At 31.5% G+C, this 23,150-nt stretch overlaps 1 protein-coding gene across 1 annotated transcript in view; it reads right to left on the bottom strand.

Annotated features, from left to right (window-relative positions):
• The window catches only part of LOC133182811 (uncharacterized), a 70,013-nt gene that overhangs the window by 15,846 nt on the left and 31,017 nt on the right, over positions 1-23,150 (bottom strand). The window contains exons 19-20 of the mRNA XM_061317656.1: positions 21,978-22,070; positions 16,693-16,907 (exon numbers count right to left, since the gene is read on the bottom strand). Of these exons, the coding sequence (XP_061173640.1) occupies positions 16,693-16,907; positions 21,978-22,070 (308 nt within the window). The remainder of the gene's footprint in view (positions 1-16,692; positions 16,908-21,977; positions 22,071-23,150) is intronic.

The following is a 23,150-nucleotide window of genomic DNA, read 5'->3' as shown; positions in this document are numbered from 1 at the left end:
ATATTTCTATAACAGCAAGAGCACACCTTGGTAATCCAACTTATAGTTCTCTTTCTAAGGAGGAGATTCTTCAAAATCATATGTCAGTTTATTTTCAATATTTCCAACAATTAAAATGGATTTGAATTACGATACCTATACTCGATTCCTAAACTACATAAAAATCCTTACAAATAAAGATGCATAACGGGTTCCAATAAATGTTTTACCAAGCCTTTTTCTTTACTCCTCACTAAAATATTAACAGCAGTGAAGGAGAAACTTCAGAAGTACTGTACAACAATATATTCGAGAAGTGGTGTAAATCAGATTGGATACTTAAAAACTCCAAAGAACTTTTTAGAAAATTTTAAATAAAAAAAAATAACAAATAAACCACATCAAAACGTACAACTTTTCAATACTTTATACAACTATTCTCCACGATAAACTAAAGTCCTGTTTTTTGAAATCATAGACAGCTGCTTTTTCAATAAAAAATGGAACTTGTGAATTTACTTACCTTGTCATTGGTCATTTGCAAAAGTATTTAGTTAAAAAAACATTCTGATTGTATACACTGTGTCACAAGTTTGTTTGTTTGTTGTTTAACGTCCCTCTTGAGATTTTTTCACTCATATGGAGACGCCACCACTTGCCGGTTGAGAGCTGCAAATTTTGACCTATACTCGATACTTAGGGCCATTGAGCAGCGAGGGATCTTTTTCGTGCCAGCACATACTGCGACACGGGACCTCGGTTTATACGGTCTCATCCGAAGGAGCGGTCTCCACGTCCCACAGTGGGATTCGAACCCGCGACGTAAGGATCAACTCCTTACTCCGCGACTCTAGAGAGACGCTCTAACCACTGCGCCACGCGGGCGTACTCCGAAGTTGATACTAAAAAGATGCTTGAGTTTCTGATTGACAATATCTACATGTATGCAGTTTTTTTGGAGATCAAGTTTTCCAACAATCTGTCGGAATTCCCATGGGTTATTGGCAGATCTATTTTTGTATTCATATGGAGCAGGATTTATTCCAAAACTCCTACATGAAAAGAAGTGCCTTGCTGTGGCCTTCAATTCAACATTTAGATATATCGACGACGTTTCATCAATTAAAAATATTTATTTTCATTCCTACGTTGATTCGGTATATCCCTTTGAAGATACAACGGAGTCTGACACATCTGTTTCATATTGGGTATTTTACAAGAAAAGGACGTTGATGATAACCTAACAAGAAAGTCTTTTAAGATGACTTCAACTTTTCAATCGTCAACTTCCCATATTTATGTAGCATTATCACCTGCATAATGAGTTTATGTCTTCCAGTTGATTCGCTTCGCAAGAGCATGCTATATGTACGAACAACTTCTAAAACGACACAAGCTATTGACCAATAAGGTGAAACAAGAATATCAAGTCTCATTTAAAGTCAACATTTCGCAAATTCTATGCTCGATACAATAACTTTGTCAGCAAATACAATCTATTATTAAGTCAAATTTTGACTGATGTTTTTCATAAAAATTGTTATGCCATTATTTTCACACTGAATTGTCTACGGATTTTCCTGTTTGCCCGATCATGGCAAGGAACACACGGCGGTTGTGACCGATCAACAGGGGATACTTATTCCTCCATGGCACCTGATCCCACCCTAATATTTTTAGAGTTCCGTGTTTGCACTGCTCCAAATTTGTATTGTTTAAATGGACTTTTGAGCTTGATTACTGTTCGTTATCTTCATATTTCATTGTTCCTGGGGTCTTTTGTTTTACGCGAAATTGATCTGAAATGCAGTAGCCAGTCAGCTTTTTCATCTATCAGACTTTAACGTTATTATTTATAATTATCATTTTAAAAAATCTGTGTGAAATGTCCAAGCCTATAATATGGTTTCGTTTATATCCCAGGATCCATTATTGGAACACAAGACCATACCGCATCGTAAAGAGTTGGCTATATCTAAAGAACTGTTCAACTTCAACCAAAAGAAAGAGGTTGCAAAGAAAGTTTTTGCAACTTTAATGAAGATCAAGTACAGAGAGTTCTTTTATAATCCTTTCTGTAGGTATTTGAAGAGCTTCATTCCATCGATGCCGATGGGAACCGAGAGATAACGTCTATTAATTATAAAAATATTTTACAGTACAACTATGCCGTCAATATTGGGCGTTTGTAAAAAAGAAATTTTTCCTGTAAATGAAATACCGATGCAAATTGTATGAAATATGATCACAATGAAAAGACTTTTGCTCACAAAATTCCGTGTTAGAAATACCAGTAACTCGCGTTTTAAGCCACATTTTGCAAATTTGCTTAATTGACTAGACGTTTGTTACTAAATTAGAGTTCTAAGAAGAGAATGCAATACGTGAGCAGAATTCTTCTCCCTGTAGCTTCAAGTAGGAATTCCATAATTTAAGTTTTTATACACACCCTGAAGGTTTCAACTGTCACGAGAGGGCGTAAATTATAATTTGTTTCAATTGGTCCAATATCGGGTATTTTTAGAACAGAAGTTTTGAAGCTACGAATACACTAGGGCCGTAGGGAAGCTTTATAAGTATTTGAAAAATAAGGAAATCTTTACAGGGTCTTTATTTTAATAGAGTTTATGTTGGTGGTGGTCACAACGTTCCAGATATTTCTTTGTGGATATGTTCGATGCTTCGTATATGTTCAATGGTAATTAATTGTGTAAAAAATAAAATACAGTATAAAATTTATACACGTATTTATTAGTACACTGTAGCAGAGTTTATTGACTTGCCAAAATTTATCTGCACACATTTCACTCTCTATGTATGGATAACAAGTTGGGTTTGTTTTGGTATGTACTATGTTTATTGTTCACAGCAAATGCCGTATCAAAAAGAATACATTATGCCAAAAAGAAATACTGTATTCTGACTATTATTACTTGTACAGAGTAATGCTTTCAGAGTTAATCTTGAAAGTGTATATACATATACACAGACAATGAAGCAAGTGTTTTGTTATCACGTTTTTAGTTTTCAACTACATGTAATTTATTTGCAAGAATAACCAATACTTCACAATTTATTTCTGAAAGCCTTTTTTTTTTTTGGTTTATCTTTTTAAAAATATTTTTGAAGAAAAAAAATCAGAAATATCACTAAATTGTATCTATTTTCAAACTTATTTTTCTATAATAAAAACACTCCTAGGGAGAAAAATACAAGAAAATATTCTTTTCTTTAACAGAGAAAAACGGCGAACAAGGATTCCTTCGAATAAGTATAGATGGATTGTTACTTAAAATACTCTTTGAGCGAATTATATAGTGGCATCTGGCTTCATATTTGTGTTCATAGCTGATTTGGTTAATTATTACAACAGCGCCTCTTCCTAATAGCGATTCACCCAAGTGTAACTTCCACGGTCTAAAATGAAAAACAAATGTTCAACAGCCATTTCTGCTTTCATTTTCATAATTAGTGCCCTAGCATATGCGATATGTCTACATACTTTGCTCCAAAACAATAAAAAGGTTTCTATTTTTGAGTTAAGGTCTTCGCAAGTTTGAATGGCACGGAATTCACTGAAAATAATCGTAAAGATAGAAATGTTATTGAATTATAATGTGGTGTTTATTGCAAAATAAGGCTTTCAGTTAATAAATTTTCCATTTGAAATAGTTGTATGCAAATGGCAGCACTGTACAACCTTTATTTAAGTTAGTCATTATAAAAGGCAAAAACTATGTTTGGGTGAAACTGCCATTCAAGGACACAAAAATAGAAGGTTTATTTATTTCCACGTACATTATCTTTTTTTATGCATAGAAGTACCGACTTTGGAGTAAGATCAAAGTAATCATACTTTGATTTCTTTTAAATCACAGATGTTCGCGGGAATCTTTTTGATACGTTTATGTGTACTCAATATTCGTAGAAAATAGTTGGGGGAGTTCAAGGCTTATTAAAGAGGGTAAAAGCGTAACTTTGTGTTTTTCAACTCAACAATCAGCTTCCAAGACGTGTTTTTGCGTTGGCGGGAACTGGGCCCCCAGTCTTTGTGAGAAAAAAAAGGAAATTACAGTGTGTCCTTACTGCACTCATTGTGTTCCGATTTAATCCAATTTTCTTGAAAAATTTTTTTTACACGCAATCCTTGTTCTGGAAATTTAAAACCTGCTAACACTTGTTGTATATGACGCAAAACATTCCATATTAACATTGCACCCAATCTATACTTCTGTTTTATCTATAATGTACGCCCTTAAGAAAACTGTACTGGAATAACATAATTTTATCCAAGTTTATCTTGTTTTTCTTAAAATTTGAATTGCTGGATTTTCTGTATTTTGTAAAACAGCATTTCTCTTATGTATACAAAATGTCTAACTAACATATTATTTTTCAACTAACATAAGAAATTTCAGCTTTTAAAGTTAATAAAATATGCATACTTTGAGTAGAAAAAAATCCTATTGCGAACAAGTTTCCCTGGTGATTTATGACCCCTTTACAACTGGTCAAAACATATAAGCTAGGGTCTCCAATTGGGTCCGTGGGTGCTCCCAGTGAATTGACGTGTCACCAACGCTGTCATTATTGCATTATAATGCCGTCCATCATGCGACATAAAAACCCATGTTGGAATCTCTTACCAAACGTATTCTGTGACAACGCTTGTCAAAGTTCGCGTGTAATCTTCCCCAAAGTTCCTCTAATTATTATTTATTACATTTGTTAAAATTACCAGGAAACTTCCCCACAAAATCTGTCGCTTTTTCAGTGATCTTAGATAAAAGCATATGGAAAAAAGATCTATTGCAAAACCAATCAACCATTTATAACACACACACACACACACCCTCCCTCACCCTCACACACACACACACACACACCCTCTCTCTCTCTCTCTCTCTCTCTCTCACACACATTTATGATACGTAGTCCATTTAGATTTAATATTATAAAACTGAAGTAAAATTTCTCTAATTTCAGTGCGTGAGGTAATATACACTATGAAAACGAGTTCGGCTATATACTGAGTTGTATGAATCATATTTGGAGTAAAAAAGGGAGCGTTATACCGCCTATACTATTTCCGATTAATTGTCCAAATAAAGAAAAAAGCGATTTAATTCTAACAATATTAAGACAATCCTTAGATTGTCTCATTAATGTTTATAACGCATTGAATTCTGATTCTTTTGAAGTTTAAAATTAGTATGATTTACAGACAATTAAAGCAGCATGGTAAAAACAATTTAGGGCTTGAGACAGATGGGAAATAATCAAGCAAAGGCTTAATTTCCCAAATGTCTTTGGGTTGATTGTATTCTGTCTATCAGAAGGGAAATAGATTGCTATATTTATTTTATCTACACTGTACATAACGTTCTTGCACAGTATTGGGTCATTTCTGGACATCCTGGACACGTGACCATTTTCTGATTGCACTGAATCTACCGCAGTAAATGTCGTCTGGGAGAAGCGTGTTTGTGTTACATTTGTAAGAAAGATATCGGATCTTGACATCATGATGATTCGTTTTATATTATAACTGAGAGGGCGGAAAATGATGTTACTCGCAATTATTTACCAAAAGTGACAGAAAATAAATAAAACTTGTCCGAGGAGAAAAAAATCCCAGACGATCCAAAACATGTCCGTACAATACCGAACTATGGGAGTCATTAGGTGTGTATGCATCAAGACAAGGTATAAAATTTATCAAGACAGATCACTAGTTCATGTGAGAGAAGACAAACAACAGATAGAAATCAATAAATAGTCCCCGGGGAAGAACCCTGATTTTGGAGGGTTCATGGGAAGGCTATTCATATACCGGTAAGTCTATCAGAACAGAACAAAGAAAGTTCAAGAAGTTTGAAGAAATATTTAGAAAAAAAAATGTGATTATTTGCAACAAAAATAAATTCTGAGAAAGTTTCTATACCGAAGAACTGTTCTGAAAAAATTCCAATTTTGTTTCCATGGCAACGGCTGCGATTTTAAAATTCCTCCGGCCCTTGTTTGCTACCATGGCAATAGTAAAAAAAAATGTCCAACCGATTCAATTTTTTTCTTTGGGTGGGGGCAGGGGAGGGGGGATTAGAAAACAATTTGATTTGTTGCAAGGAATAACCATTTAATGTTAAAAAAATGGCTGGGCAGTTGAGAAAAATGAGATTTAAATATAATATTTCTTCTGTTTTCATTGCAGTAGTGGTCAAAATTTGAAAATTTCAAAACGAGACTTGGTAATTATTAATACTAGGAATGTTCATTAAGCTTGTCTTAGATTGTCTTATCTTCGGGAACACAGGTGGATAAAATTTTAGGTGGAACAATTACTTCGTCCGTGGTGACATAGTTTTTGGTCAAGAGAGACCAGGTCTTCCAACAATCTGTTGGAATTTCGATGGGCACTTATTTTTCCCTTTTTATTGACAGACCTGTTTTTATTTTCCTATGAAGCAGAATTTATTCAAAATCTTCTACGAGAAGAAAATTCTAGCTCTGGCGTTCAACTCGACATACAGAGAGATTTACGACGACATTTTTTAATTAACAATAGTTACTTTCATTCATATATCGATCAATATTTCCGAGTGAACTCGAAATTAAAGACACTACAGTCTGCCATATCTATTTCGTATATGGATTTTTTACTGACTACAGACGATAATGACAAACTAATAACTAAACTGTATGACAAACGGGATGACTTGAGCTTTTCCATCGTCAAATTCCCTTATGTATGTATAGCAGTAGTCCAGCATCACCTGCATATGGTGTTTATGTCTCCCAACTGATTCGATAGGCAAGAGCATGCTCTGAGTTCGATCAATTGTTAAACCGAGGCAAGTTACTGGCAAATAAGTTGATGTTACAAGGATTTCAACAACCCCGTTAAGTTAAGTTTTTCGCAAATTCTACGGTCGTTATAACGATCTTGTTTGTAAATACAACCTATCGTTGGGTCGTATTTCTCTGACATGTTTCATACCATTTGTTTTACGCTATTGCTTTTATACTAAATTTGACAACGGAGTCTCCGTATACCTCCGTACACCCCTAGGTCTGGTGTTTCCAGGGGTCCGTGTTTTTGCCATAATTCGTTTGTTTACTGGATTTTTGAGATTGATCACTGTTCGATATCTTCACATTTTTCATTTCAAATGAATACCAAATATACCTCATACTGAAGACCGAAATACATGTATATATTACATTAACATGGTATTTTAAATTATCTGCCTTAATCTAATGGCGGAAGGAGAACCGAGCTGTTTTTGTATGCTCCACATCACATTCTAAGAAAAAAATAGAGTTTTCAGTTTGTATATGATATCGTTTATAGCAGACATCTTTCTATTTAATGAGAGCTATAAAATTTTGGAGGTCAATTACCATTTAGATTGGGTTATTCCATAGCTCTCACTGTTCGATATGCATTTGCATACCTTGATGGTTCTTCAATTGATTGACTGTAGTATATACAAATATTATATATAGATATATCGAATGTTTATATAATAAATTATCGTACATGTATATTCAAATCGAAGTATTTCCCTGAGGGTGGAACATACCAGAGTCAACCAAATTGAAATGAGTAATACATTGTTTATTAGTATATGCTACTTAATCCATTTATCTAATACTTAGGTAATTCTGAAGGTAGCAGGTCATTTTGATCCAACTAAATCAACCTTTATTATCACTAATTAAATTATTTACTAACTAAAGAAAAAATTTGAAGAAAAAACTATTTGACTACAACTATGGACCAATCAACATTGTATCAACATCATTGTATTTTCCTTTTTTTGTTTTCTTTTTTGGGTATTATATTGGTCATGATTAATCGAAAAAAACTTGATAACAAAAATTAAAGTTCTCTTTTGGTAAGCGATTCACCAATATCATTCATACTAAGCTAAGACATTTGATGTACTCAATAAAATATGTTCAAAACAAAGTTCATATTGATTATGATCCCGTAGAATTCGTACATAAGATTGTCACTAGTACTTTTTCTTTTACTCCAGCCATTTTTATTCACATATATTGCATGCTCAATCACGTTTTGGCCATTCTTTCAGAAGAAAGGAATATAATTCTTTTTAAAAGGGTTCAAAATAAACTTTAAAAACTATATTAAACTTCACTGGATCTACCATTCAAGTAAGTTCTCCAGAATGTGTATATATCAAATCACGAATATCGTATTCAAGTCCTCTAAAAGATCACAATTTTAAGCTCTATATTGTTTCGGCAACATCTAGGTTGAAATTGAATTTACAATATACACGAATTTCATTTCTCATTCACTCATAAATCTTTATAACTGGAATCTACTTTAAGAAATAGATCCTTACAAGGATTTTAAGTTATTTAAATGTAAAGAAACTATGATTTTTGAACAACATCATTAAAGTTTTATATATAACGTTATCATTTGATTAATTGGTTATTCCTTGATACATGTATGCTAACGAGTGCATGTGGCCCACGGAGTGTTTGAAAAAAAAAAGCAAAATATATTTTAAATATTAATATCATAATCTTTAACCTAATTCTGTGTTTGAACTCCAAAGGTGAAGTCTAATTTTAACCTTTATACAATTGTAGGTGAAAAATAATGAAAGGAAATTGGAAATAAAACCTTTTTGATCCGCCCTTGTTTCTTCTTAGTTGTTTGAGGTTTTGTGTCCTTACTTAAACAAACAAGCTATATATAAAAATTCGTACAGGAAATTCAGACTGACAACAAAAAGATGAATTGCGAGTGCTTAAATTTCCGATAAAAAGAAAAAAAAAACGAACTGAACTGCTTCCACTGACTGATCTTCTTAATTTATTTCAACTATAATTTTTTCTTGCATTACAAACTTAATATAATGCAATGACACGTGTCCAGTAGTACACTGACGATTACTGGACCACAGCTCAAAGAAAAATGAATTTTGTCATGTATGTTACTTCACACAAAGTTAATATATCCTTAATTGGAAATACATTGTAGTGCTTAACTGTATACTTAATGGTGTTCTAGCTCATCCACAATTCTCATTTATGCCCAGTAATATCAGTTTTCTCTGTTATGGAAACCTACCAATTTCTTTTAGAAGTTGAAATATAAAAACGCCGGCGAAATATTCGGTAAAACTTTCGTTTTTTTTTTTACACGGAGGGAGGTAAATTATACCTGAAGCATTTATGTTCTAGTTGTTTTTCTTGTTTACCTCAGTCATAAATCTCTATCATTGTATATCAGTTATAAATCTCTCTATCATTGTATATCAGTTAACGAATAAAAACAACATTTCTATTTGATATTAACTTTGCTCCAATGAATTTCCATAAACATGAAGGATTACGCTGCGGAAATTTCAACGCCAGGAACAGACGTTTGGATACCACAGATTGATGCAAGAAAGGGTTCGTATTATAGCGCAGATTAACGAGATAAGTTATAACAATATTATCTATCTAGACAACCGGATACCACAAAGAGTATTTTAATGAAACCTGATGGATTATTCTTCTATCTAAATGACCACAAGCCTATAATGGCGTCCAGACAACCTTCTTCTCAATTTTATGTGTTCCTGTTGGATGACTTGCTTCTTTTATAGTCAATATGAAATATATATACATGTATGCGCTTTGTGCAACGAAAAAGTCAACAGTGAGCACACAGAGAAACGTATCGCCTCAATCAGACCCATTTTACAAAGAAACTGCAAATCGATCTGAAATAATTTTATATAATTCTTTTTCTTTTGGCTTTGATCTCTCGTAGTGTGAAATTTTAACTGACGAACGATTCTTTGCAAAAATAAGACATTAAATTAACATGCATTTGTTTTACTGTATCTTCCCATTTACTTAAAATAAACCGATCAAATTACATCAGCAATGATACTCATTTCACTCACATGCAAATCACAGTCGAGAGACTTAAAAAATCAAAACATGTCAATGAATCTTCAAAGTGTAAAAATAACTTTGATAATTAGAAGCTTTATTTCTAATTTTGATCCCAATTTATCACCATTGACAGGAAACAAAAATTCACAAGTCTCGTATTAACTTACCAAAAAAAAAATTGCATTAATTTCTTTAAATTTGTTTGCTTACTAGGAAGAAAGTTTTATAATGAATTATAAGAAATTTAAGAGGATAAAAAAATGTTTTGAACGTAATACTGACATCTCCTAAATTACAGAAGTAAACAATGACTAATACAGAAGAATTCTCTCAGCATGCACCAGACAGGTGTTTTAATGTTAAGATAAAGGATTGTCATCAAGATTTTAAATGGCCCTTTTACTATGCAGGTGATGTAGATTTTTTAAGTGGTATTTAGAAATCGTAATCAAATGTAGAAGAAAAACAAGAAATGGAAGAAGATTGAGGATCAGAAAGCCTTTTGATTCCAGTTTTAATTTAGTTTTACAATGTAATTATTACCGCCTGAAGGTTCAAGCCAAAAAGCTGAACAAGTCAAATCTATTATCAGATCGAAAGTTGGAGAATTTCTTATAGATACCATCGATAGATATAAGAGCACATTTCTTAATCTAATAAACCACCTGTCCCTGAGAGAAAGGCCGTGTCATCTCAGTCAATCTAAAGTGGGTGGTAGAGTATGTACACGAGGGAAGTAATACATATAATCAATGAAACGGGTAATATGGCCTTATAGGTGATCAGAGTTTCCCTCATTGTGAAGACAGACAGGTAAAAAGGTAGATAAATTCCCAAATGCTTTTCGCAGGTGCTTCTAACAGCATATGTCAAACTAAATCCTTCTCGTTCTATCAGCTTTGAAATTTTTCTTAAGTAAGATAGAGGGTATGGTGAATAAAATGTTATCTGCAGAAGAATCAAAACTTAATCGTTTTCCCATTACACTCTGGTCGGGGTGAGTCCTTGTTTAAGACTAAAGTTAGCCTGGTTTGTCATTTGGTATAGAACGGCCATCCACCTAACGACAAGCCGATGTTGGCAACAAAGCTGGGCCGGGGAATGCAATCTCATCGACAGGTGAGAATCGACAGGTGTCCAGCAACGGGACAGAACTGAGAGAACGGGACTCCCACCGAATCCCCTCAGGTCGCTCATTTCCAATGCCGAGAGTTATAATTCAAATTTTTTAAAAAGATATATCGATCAGTTTACTGTCGTAGGTATAAAAAAGATTACCCTTTGACTAAACCAGCGCTAGACAGTTTATGGAATTATGAACGTGTAATTGATTATTTAATAAAAACAAATAGATCAAAGAGAGAACAGGTGTTGCTCGTCTTTATAAAAAAAAAAGTGGTTTTTCGTGAAAATATGAGAGCGAGACGGAAAAAGAGATCAGGTAATATATCATACCGAAACAAGTGTGTCTTTCTTTAAACTACATGGATTTCCTAATTTCTGGCATGTTACAAAGCCTTTTATTACAAAATTGAGGGGCGTTGTTTCACAAACTTCAGATTTTACAAGAAGTGCAAGAAAAAAAGGCAGAATAAAGTTTAATATACAAAATTCGTAACTTTTCCTCTCTCTCTCTCTCTCTCTCTCTCTCTCTCTCTGAGAATAGAAGTTATGAAAGTTCATATTTCTTGCGTTTTATGAGGACCTTAATTTTGAATCTAGTGAAATTTTCATTGTACTTCTTTAAATTGAATTTAGCCCTCCCCCTTCTCTTCCCCAGGGTTAGGGTTAGGGTTAGGTTTACCCAAAAATTGCGTGCCTTGAAGGAGACATATTGTTTTTTTCTAATGATAATGACTGACTATTTGTGTAAATTGTTTACACGTTTTATTTATCCTTCCAACATTAAAGATCCCCAGAAACCCTACCCTCTTTAAAGTGTGTAATTTTTTGTAAGCTAAAAAGAAAGTGGACTACTGATTTCTGTTTAGTCCTCAGCTTAATGTCAAGCATGAAGTTTATGAAATAATTTGGTCGTTTGATTTTAAGTTATTTGATCTCTAAAAACCTAGTGGCTTTATTTCAAAAAGCACAGAGAATCACACAACATTGTTAGGATACAAACTTAACGAGAATTGTTGAAATCGAATCACTTAGATTTTCACAAATATTGAGACGAAACTTTAGATAAGAGGACAACACACTTGCATGAAGTGGAAAAACAGCATTAACACGAACTTAAACGGTTTGGATAAGACGAAGAATTTCCTTTTCATGTTCTTTATAAATCGCAATGCGAGTTTGTCCGGAGATGATGTATAGCTTTTCGATGAGGCCAGATAGCTCAACGGTTACTGTACACACAAACAGAAGATTAAATGCGAATAATTGAAAGGAAATTTATAACTAGAAGCCTTCATAACGGAGCATTACGTCAGTGGGCAAAATCGTTAAGTAAAACACAAAGAAATCCTAGGAATTCACCATGTCTTGTACTTAAATACTTAATCAAAGACCACAAATACTAACGCAAACACTGTACTTTATCTGATAATTTGGTACATGTTTGCTCTGTCTTAATGTGTTCTAGACATCACCAATCAACAGTTGCTTTGCAGATATATTTTAACTAGAGTTACCGCTCTTGATAACTATCTCCTTCTAATGTTTATCTCTGCAATCATCAGAATTTTAATTAAAGTGCTCTAAATATTTAATTATTCTTTATAGCTTTTGTGCTGTACATTAGCATATTTACCTATATAATACATGTCATGCAAGAACTACTTAAACATAAATGCCAATGATGGTGCTTTTCATAACGCATAGGTTACATATAAAGCAAATACGAACACAAAAGATACAAAGCGGTGTGGACACTTTTTTAAATTTTCACATAAATGCTCCTACTAGTATAAAAGTTTCCCGAACAATTTTCTAGTTATCTAGATAAATGGTATTGATTAATTTCGAAATAATCCTCCTCCATTCATTGTTCATTCAAAGTATATATATATATATATATATATATATATATATATATATATATATATATATATATATATATATATATATATATATATATGAACAAAGACTTATTAATCATATCTGTGTTTTAGAAAAATGTCACTGATATCATTTACAATGATGTTATTTTTTATGCTTTACTCTTTTATATGCCTTAAACATTTTTTCCATTCTTTCGGATGTTGTGCCTTAAAGGAAATATTTTTTTCTGAGTATTACCAAATCAGCAATTTTATTTAAGAAAGAAACCACATAGTATTATTAACATTAAAAAAATTCAAACAAGTCAATTAATAGAGGTTAACCACAAAAAATTCATCCAACGACCAGTATTTTCTAAATGATCATTGTACAATGTACATCAATCATAGAATGTTTGGATATTACAAACTCCTAGTGAATTAAAGACAATGCCCTCTTCAACACAACAAATATTTTTGATATGAATAATTTTGATAGAGAAAATCTACAACAAGCTTTATACTAATTTAAGTAGAAAAGGAGCCCTCGCTCAGTAGGTATTCCCTAAAAAAAACTAATACTTCAAACTAGAAGTACTGTGAGCACTGAGCACCAAAAATTGATACCCCCTTTCCCATATGAGTATAATGGCAAAATCAATGAAATAGGCGGGGTACAATGTTATAAAGATTCTGTGAAAGTCTCATTAAATTTTATTTAGTGGTATAAGAGGAGTTGAGGATAAGAGATGGGTACCCCAAAGTGTTACAGAAGGACGTATGGACGGACATTCCCATCACTATATAGCACACCTTCCAAGTGGGGGATATAAAACGCATTTGGAAATCTGGCTAGAGTTTTACTAACAGATCTTAAGATAAGATTTTGTAGTAACCATAAGTTACGATAAATGTCTATTTTACTAAACTTCGTATCTTAAGATATGTTAGTAAAACTCAAACCAGGACTTTGAATTAAAACAACTGCTACATGTTTTCCCTTAAGTTCTGTAACACTCATATAAAACTGAGAGTGAAGTCCCTTATAAAATGTTTCAGGTGCATGTATATTCTATATTTGATAACTTGTAAAAATAAAAAATGCATTTGCGTTGCGTCTTTAGTGCATATGACATTCACAAATTCAATTACTGTAACTTCAAGAGAATTAACCAAATGGCTGCTCTCTTTAATTACGTTGAATGATTTGCTTTTCATGCACTAAAAACTCAATTTGAACATTAAGTTTGAAATGTTATCATATTAAGTAATATTTAAAACACGGTCTTCAGTAATTCAAAAAGTTTACCAGGTGGTAAATATTTTCTACTACGTGTTTAAATGGAAGTCGTGTTCTAGCTGCTTCTGCCAAATCTCAATATACTCAGAAGAATATAGTAAGCTGTAATATTATTTTGTATTTTAACCTCTGTCCTTCTGGTATATGAATTAATAAGATTCTTAAGCTTAGTTTGGTCTCTGATATTTGACCAGAAACTACTTACCTTTTCTGTCGATTTTGAAAATCGACATGTTTATGCCCTTAATATTTTCCTCTGTACACAGGGAAACTATGTTGAAAAAATTTGAAATAAAGTATAATTTTCAATTTCATTTGTAAACTCACAGATGTAAATTTACTCCTTCTAAATGGGTATTTTGGATCTTAATGTATTTATTTTCCTTTGTTCTGAGTAATTATTTTGTTTTGGAAAAGATGTACAGAAGAAAGTCATTTACAGAAGAAAGAGAACCATAAAACAAAGAACCCGAAATTGGACTGTATGAAAAGTCATACATAAAAAAAAATACCAGGGTAAAATAAACATGCTCAAAAATTGAAAAATTCAATAAACTGTTTAAATTGTCTGAGAAAAGTTTGTTAGTAGACCACGTGATTCCAGGACAAGTCGCACACCTGGGAGTAATATTTCTACACAGTTGTGTGACCTAACGTCTGGATGACAGTAATTATATGTACAAGTTATTATAATGAAAAAATTTAATTCATAAGAAATTAATCTTTAAACCACACATTTCACTAGATTGCAAGCGATCTCCGTTGTTCCCGCTTTTGCCACCACCACGTGACCACAATTTACTTGGACACCTTTATAATATTAAGCTAATTTGCATATAAACTTTACTTTGTATTAGCATTAATTGCGAGTCTGTCCTTCTTTGATCAGTGAATTTATATTCCTTGGTTTTAATTCTCTTAGGAGGAGTGGTCAAAATGCAATAAAGACACATGTACATATGTGCATATATTTATCCATTTATATATTAACAATGTAAACAAAATTCAGTGAATAGGTTTACAAATGTTTTTAAAAAGTTACCCTAAATATGAAAATATGGAAGCAAATCTGTTACATGTATATTCTTTTGAAAATGTTTTTTTAACTGGAATATATTTTTGGAAATGTGATTTGTTTGGAATTAAGGTATAAGTATGCATATACTTTCATGAGAGGGCATTATAGAATATTATGCATTTCATGCAGACTACGTTTATTAGAGATGAATATTAGTAACTCAGAAGCAAATTCTACTTTACACAAATATTTTTCAAATGTTAGATAATTTTATATTAAAATGCTTACTCCCCCTAAATGAATATTCAAAATATATTCATCTTAAATTTCACTGAAGGGTTAATCTCTGAAAACATATGACGACAAATAAATGCAAAAGGTATAGTCTTTACATTCTAACTGAACTAAACTTGTTTCATACTTATTTGAAAGAAGATGGGTGAACAAGGCGTGCAGAATGCCTATGGCTTCAGATATTAATAAAATCATATTCAATTTGTGAATTAAGTATTTAAAATAAAGTTCTCATTATTGAAATTTATGAAATTATGATTAACAAAACTTTTCTGAGAAAAAAAATCTCGGAAAAATTATTCTTTTATTAAAAAAAATAAAATGGTATTCGTGGGATTCGAACCCCTATCAATAAAAATTCGGAGTATCATATCGTTTTGAGACTAACACGCTAACCACTACGCCACGCAGCTCCTGACGAATAGTGGCATTTAAATCATGTTTGTGATATGACCCTTGACTAAATGGACTTCAAGTATTTCTCGGAAAGATACGAATGCTTTGTCATAAAAGTGTACTTTTAAGGTATAGTGGGTCTTTGCTCCATGTTTTTGTAAACCAAAAAATGTATATTTTTATGCAAACTTTTAGGATCAACTTTCAAAAAAATGGAGCGAAGACCCACTCATAACGAAAAATTTTGTTAAAGTGTGAGAAAATGATCCTTTTTGTCCTCTTTAATGTGTGTATGCTATTTCGTAGGCAAATAATTTCAGTCTTTGTGAGATTTTTGTAAATTGTTGAGATTTAGCATAAAATATACTTTAATGTTAGATGAAATATCAAAGAAAATTTTTATATAATTGAGATTTTATTTTTCACTTCATGTTTGTCGCACTATAGGCACTTCGCCCGCCTTGTTCACCCATCTTCTTTATTCCTCTAATTGCAATGTATTATGAAATTTATAAAATATCTTACTCATTGTATAAATGAAAAATATTTTTTTCTTATCTTTAAATGTTGACAAAAATTTAAAGAATGTATACCAATTCAACTTTTTCGTAAATGTAAGATAAGAAGTATAATTAAAGTGTTTGATAATGATACGCGTTTTAAGTACTTGTTCAGCTCTTAAGTCATATAATTGAGCTTTGCCTAATTACACTTGCGATTCTTTGATCAAGGCAAATATAAAGGTGACTGACAAACAAGCACCATCATGTAAAAGAGAATGGCATACTTACACATCGCTTGCAGAAGAAAATGTCAGTTCGTTGATGGCCTCAATTGACATCCATTTTAGGGGCAGTCGACCACCCTTCCGGTTTACGTAAACTTTGTTGTCTAACGTGTAACGCGTGAGACCAAAATCGCCAATTTTTACCAAGTTGTTCTTGTCCACTAATATGTTTCTTGCTGCCAAATCACGATGGATATAACCTTTCTGGGAGAGGAACTCCTGAGAAATAAAACACATATTTTATGTCGTAATTCCTTTTTGTTTTTTTTTTTAATTTTTATACAACTGACGTCAACTTCACAAAACGTAAACAAGGACAAGAAGGTCACAATGTGTAAAACGTAATTAGTTTATGCAGTGGGGAATATTACAGACGTATTAATCTCTTGAACAGAAGATTCCAAATAAGTGCACATGACTGAAGAGTTGAAAGAAATTGGTATGAATTTGAGAAAAATGGTTTTGGTCAGGAAATTCAAATATCTTAATCATGTAACCGAAATTGTATAGAAGATGAATGACATTTTCGTATTGATTGTCTATTGTATAAAGGAGAGAGAAATAAGATTAATTATGGGGTTTCAAGCTCAAGGAGTACTTTATGTAACAATAAAGGGAATATATATATATATATATATATATATATATATATATATATATATATATATATATATATATATATATGCTTGATAATGACACATCAGTAACTATTGAAAACATTGTTATACCTTTCAGGAAAAAGGTGATGTCATAAAATTCCAGAAACGCAACTAGTTTATTATTTAAATGTTAGTACGAAAATATGTCAATTTCACTCTCCGTACCTGTATTAGCACAATATCTTGTGTATATGTGTCCATTTCTCTCTCCCTACATGTAGTTCACACAGTACCTATTGTCTATATGTCAATTTCTCTCTCCCTTAACCGTTTCTGTTGTTATGCCTTGCCTTCTGGGCCCAAAATTGGAATAAAACGTTTTTTTATCTATAAATATTCTTTGGAAGTCAAAGGAAATCTATTTATCATAATTCTACGATAAAAAAAAATAATAAACTACAAGTTGGTTGTTTATTTAATGAAAAATGTTATAACATTCAAGTTTTTAAAAACATATACACATATATTTTCCGAATTGAATCAATTCGCGCACATTATGATAATGATTTTCAAATCAATTTCAAAATTCTTTCGAAGATCAAAAGCAATTCAGATAAAAATATCTTTAAAAAATAACTGTTCATATCAAATTTAAATCAATGGATATGAATATTATATGGTCTGTTTTCTTATCAATTCTTTATGGCGTAATTCCCGAAGGATAGGCATATAACTTAATTATAAATAGCGAACGTTTAGAATGTTAAACACTCTTTTTTTTTCATTGGTAAAATTATCTAGAATACGCTAATTACAAAATTAAAAGAATCATATTTCTTCTGGTCGTGGGGGGAATGTCATAACCCTCTCTTACGCAGTTTCTGCACTCTTTGTAAGTGGTTGAACATACAAATTACTTCAATCACTTTCAACGGTACTGGATCTTAAAGAGTGCAAAGGCACTTTCATCTAGCAAGCCAAAGAATAATGAAAGGTTAAACGATAAATAAAAGAATCGTTATGTATTAGACAAAACATGGTTTGTGTCTGAAGAACATGACCATTCAACCAAATGTAGATAATTAAATTTTGTTTTCTTTTCCTCCACGCGGCAGGAGAACGTTCTTTTGCTGTTAAATGTCTATATTTCATACATATAGACCACCCATCACATGTCATTAGTAGACCTTTTTTATTTGTTTTGTTTTTCTTGTTTTTCTTCCACACAAATTCACAATTACGAATGAGTTATTGCTTTAATACTTTTTTTCTTTCTGCATGTCCCAACAGGAACCATTGTCAAGGCAAAAGAATAGAGGCTCACCCTGGCAATATATTTTCTTACAGTACTAACAAGTGAAATGAGGCTTAGAATGTTTCTTATGAACAACAAAATGACCGAAGCTGGTAAAGGCAAATTTGAATACCAGTAATTTTATTTTACAGGGTCTACAAAAACCAATTTAAACATTAAATGTTTTTTTGGTTTCTTCTAGAAGGGTAATAAACATTCTGTGAATCAATATTATAAGCCTTCAATCTGAATATATAAAAGAAATAAACTTGATAAAAATATTTGTTAATTTGTAATTTCCTTCCGTAATAATATTATTACAGGTAGCTTTAAGTGAATTATTTTTAAAAAACTGTTTAAAGTTGTATTTTGTTAAAATCAGACATTATGATAATTCAATTACGTATATATTTTCTTGTAAGAGCTCAAAATCCGTCGTCTAGATAAGTAAAATGTACGTCATTTGATTAATTTAATAAATATTCATTAATCTATGCCTATTCATAACGTATTTTTAAAATATGATTTAAAGGGGGAAAAAAATCAAAATTCTAAATCAATAAAAAAAAATCTTACAATATGTAAACTTTTCAAATAATTTATTAACGGTATGGTATAAAAGAACATTAATGTCCAAGTCCATTTCCAGAAAATAAATTTTAAAGTGGATAATTACTTTTATTTTTATTCCATTTTTTAAAACTATTTTTTGGCTTTAAAATAATATAAATAAAATGAAAGCAAATACCATCAAATTTGCTTTAGATTGTCTCTATAGCCTACGAGAAAATAAGAAAATTAACACAAAATAATCCATTAAATTTTCCGAGGGTGCAATATTCATCTCCAAAATTAAAAATGGAAGTCGAATTGAGCATATTGCACGACACCATTTTCAAACCTCAAAAACAAAACCCCATGAAAAATGTAGCGTGGAATGTTTACACAATTATCAATTATATTGTAAATAAATCTTTTTCAAACAATAATTATGTCTGATAAATTGCCAGCTGGTTTTGGGTTCTCTCAGACGTAATACAAACTATTTTTACAGAGAACCTGTAGTGTTGAATCTATGAATGAAAATTCTTTCTCCCAAACAATTAACAGGGCGTAAACATAAAATTCTTCTTCCGTTTTTACTTTGTCTACTTACAATTCACGCAAACAGTTATTCTAATAATCAGAGGAATTCGCAAAATTTGCGTTTTTAAGTTTTTTTCAGTTTTCAGTGTTCATTAATCAGCATATACTCAAACAAATTAAGAGAAAAATAAATAAAACACAAGCACGCTGTACTTTCCTGTAGAATGAATATCTACGCTCTTGAGTGATATTTTGTCTGTTTTTAAAAACTCATTTTAACAAGAAAATATATTCAATCAAGTTATATGGCTGACGGATTTTGAAGTGAAAATTACCAATGCTGGGAAATAAATATGTCACTGGACAATAATGATTACCAAATTAAAGCAGAAAATCATAATTCATGCAGACATTGTAATGATATGAAAATATACTAATAAAAAATGACTCTTCGAAAAATGATATATGTACCGACCATCTGTTTGTTTCTTGGTTATTAAGCTTTCCGCATAAACTGGTTATTCTTTTATTTTCATAGAAACACAAGTGTATAAAGTGGTGGTACTTTCAGATTTGGGTATTAAAAAATAGCATTTATTATATGCAGAAGACATTTTCTAATAATAAAATATAAACAGAGTATATATAAATCTCATAAAATATATAACAATAACATTATGTTTGAAGGGGGGAGGAGCAATTAAAAACAAAATAAATGATTAAAAAATAAATATTTTAAATAAACACTCAAACACAAAACTTTACATACTGGTATGCAATCCCGTTTTGTGTAAAATAAAGTTTGATTACATTTCCATCAATAAATGTTACGTTCTAAAATGTTTACAAAGTCCATAAATCTAAATCAAAAATCAATATATATATATTTTTTAAACGTCTATTCTTCAATAAAACAGTATTTAATCCACAAAAGGTGACCAAAACAAAAGTCGATTTTAGTAATAATGCACACTTTAAAGATAATAAAATAAACAAATAGGTTAAATAAATACGTAAACACACGCTCTCCTCCTTCAATTTACTTTTCGAATGTAAATTAATTTTAGAATTTTAAAATTCTAGTAGTGCTGTATTCATAAAACATAAAAATTGTTCCTCTTATTAACCAATTTTAATATACCACCGCTTGAATATTTACATAATAATATAACAAATTAAAGACTTTTTAAAAATGTTATTTATCATATTTTCTTTTCCTCGTCTTACAGATCGATTGGCTAAATGAAATAATTATTTTGTCAGATATTACATTATTTGTGGTAAACACAAAAAAATATCAAGTTGAAGGGTCGCCAGATCAAACTAATTAATTACGATTGATAAACATTATTCTTGATGGATCGATGTAACCCCCGCATTTCTTTGCCATTTTTTGTGAATTACAAATTTTTGCATTGTTAAAATTGAATTGTAGGGATGAATCAGTAATTGATAGCTTTCCCCATTATTCAGTACAAAATTATGGAAGAAAAGTTGACATGTAACAGGAACCGTCCAGAAACTTCCCAATCACGTAATCAATGACAACTGTTTTTATCACTTCTGATACATGTAATGAATCACAAATAGAAAAATTTAAAGGTTGAGGAAGTTTTGTTTTGTTTTTTTTTTAAATTAGGATTGTTTTTTAAATATATGGTTTATTTAAACATGCAGTTTACTCTGTTCAATGCCAAAAAATAGAAATTTTGAAAAAAATTGTAAGTATACACACAATGGCAACGATAAAAAACAAAGAGCAGGAAACATGAACATTCGTTAATTTACTCGTCGCAAAAACATTGTTTAATTTCAAGGATAAGAATGGTAACTCTAATCGTTTACCAGTTTCAACATAAGAGGGAACTTTAAAAATTTCACACTGAAACAAATTGAATAAGTAACTACCGATAATTTAATATATAATTGTGAACAAAGTAAAACAAAAAATACGTGAATGGGTTTGATTTTAGAATATGTTCTCTAATGCTGAATAGGTAACCAGAAATGTTTAGAATTACAATAGTCATATTTGTCGACAATTTGGAGAACCATAAAAGGAAGTTTTTCGATAACTGTTTCGGATGAATTTTGGGCTTGCTTGATATTTGCGGAGGTGGTGATGATGGATCGTCTTCAAAAGAGTCCAAAAAAAATGAAGAAAAAAAAACGCCAACAATTTGATTAAATAAGGTAGGGTCTTTCTTACAGAACATATTCCAAAATCATGCTTAATTAATGCATTGGTTCTCTTTCAGGGATGAAAATGAAAATAAAAGAAAAATCAGTGACAGAACGAAAAAGACTTACCATTCCAGTGGAAATTTGTCTGGCAAAAGAGAGTAGTTCCTGGGGGCCTACTGTCTCAATTTCTTGATTAACATATTGTGCGTTGTCGTTACTCTAAATTCGCAGGAAAAAAAATGACAAAATAAAGCAATAACGTAACAATAATGCGTTTTAATGAATGAAACATGAACTGCTCAAGGTTTTCGTCTAATTTACATACTCCAGATGTGTCTGACAACATCAAACCTTGTACGACAGTTAAGATGGTATAATGACTTTACCGATTCTATCTCACAGGTGTTTGCATATTAGGGGGTGTCAAAGCGGACAAGGAAATACATAGCAAGTAAAAGTAAGCATATTTGAAACAGGATTTCATATTTCAATCCAAGAACTTATATATCTCAGCATTATGCAGAGAGTTCAACCCCGGGTTGGGGCGGAAGTGAGTATCCTTATAGAGTTGCTCTCTATATTAATATTTCTTAACTTCATTATTTTATTTATTACAAGGGCAGTTATGTTAGTTTAAGAGTTGTGTTAAAATGTGCTGTATAAATAAAATTAATTCATTACAGTGTGTATCGGTAACGATCCTCTAATAAAACTCATGTCCAAATAACTGAATCTCTCTTCCATTCTCAGTGACCGTGTAGTGTAGGACAGCGCCGCGAGAATTCCATCGGCATCGAAAGCAAGTTTTTTGACTTGCCTAGATGGCCGAGCGGTCTAGCGCGCTGTTCCTGTACTGCTAGTAGACAGATTCCGTAGGTCGAGAGTTCAACCATTGGTTGGGAATTTCTTTGTGCTTTCTATATTAATATTTCTTCACCTAAGGAAGTTATGCTAGTTTAAGAGTTGTTGTAAATTGAAAATGTGCTTCTGTACGTATATATATATATATATATATATATATATATATATATATATATATATATATATATATATATATATATATATATATATATATATATATACATTTTGTTAAGTATTTCGTGGCTTCTATATCAGTGTGTAATGATTCGTTCCTTTCGTTCTTCGTGGATTAAAGGAATGACTTTGCATATATCAATGCTAATTAAATGACCACCTTATATAAGCATACAATTTGTTATTCAATACATTTATCCGCACAGTTTTCAAACGATATATTACTTTTCAAAGAATTCTTATAAATGGGTTAAAGATATTTCA

This window comes from Saccostrea echinata, unplaced genomic scaffold (assembly GCF_033153115.1).
Source record: "Saccostrea echinata isolate AGI-Se365-2 ecotype Australia unplaced genomic scaffold, CSIRO_AGI_Sech_v1 ptg000009l, whole genome shotgun sequence".
Classification (NCBI taxonomy): domain Eukaryota; kingdom Metazoa; phylum Mollusca; class Bivalvia; order Ostreida; family Ostreidae; genus Saccostrea; species Saccostrea echinata.
This window is presented reverse-complemented; position numbering and strand designations above follow the sequence as displayed.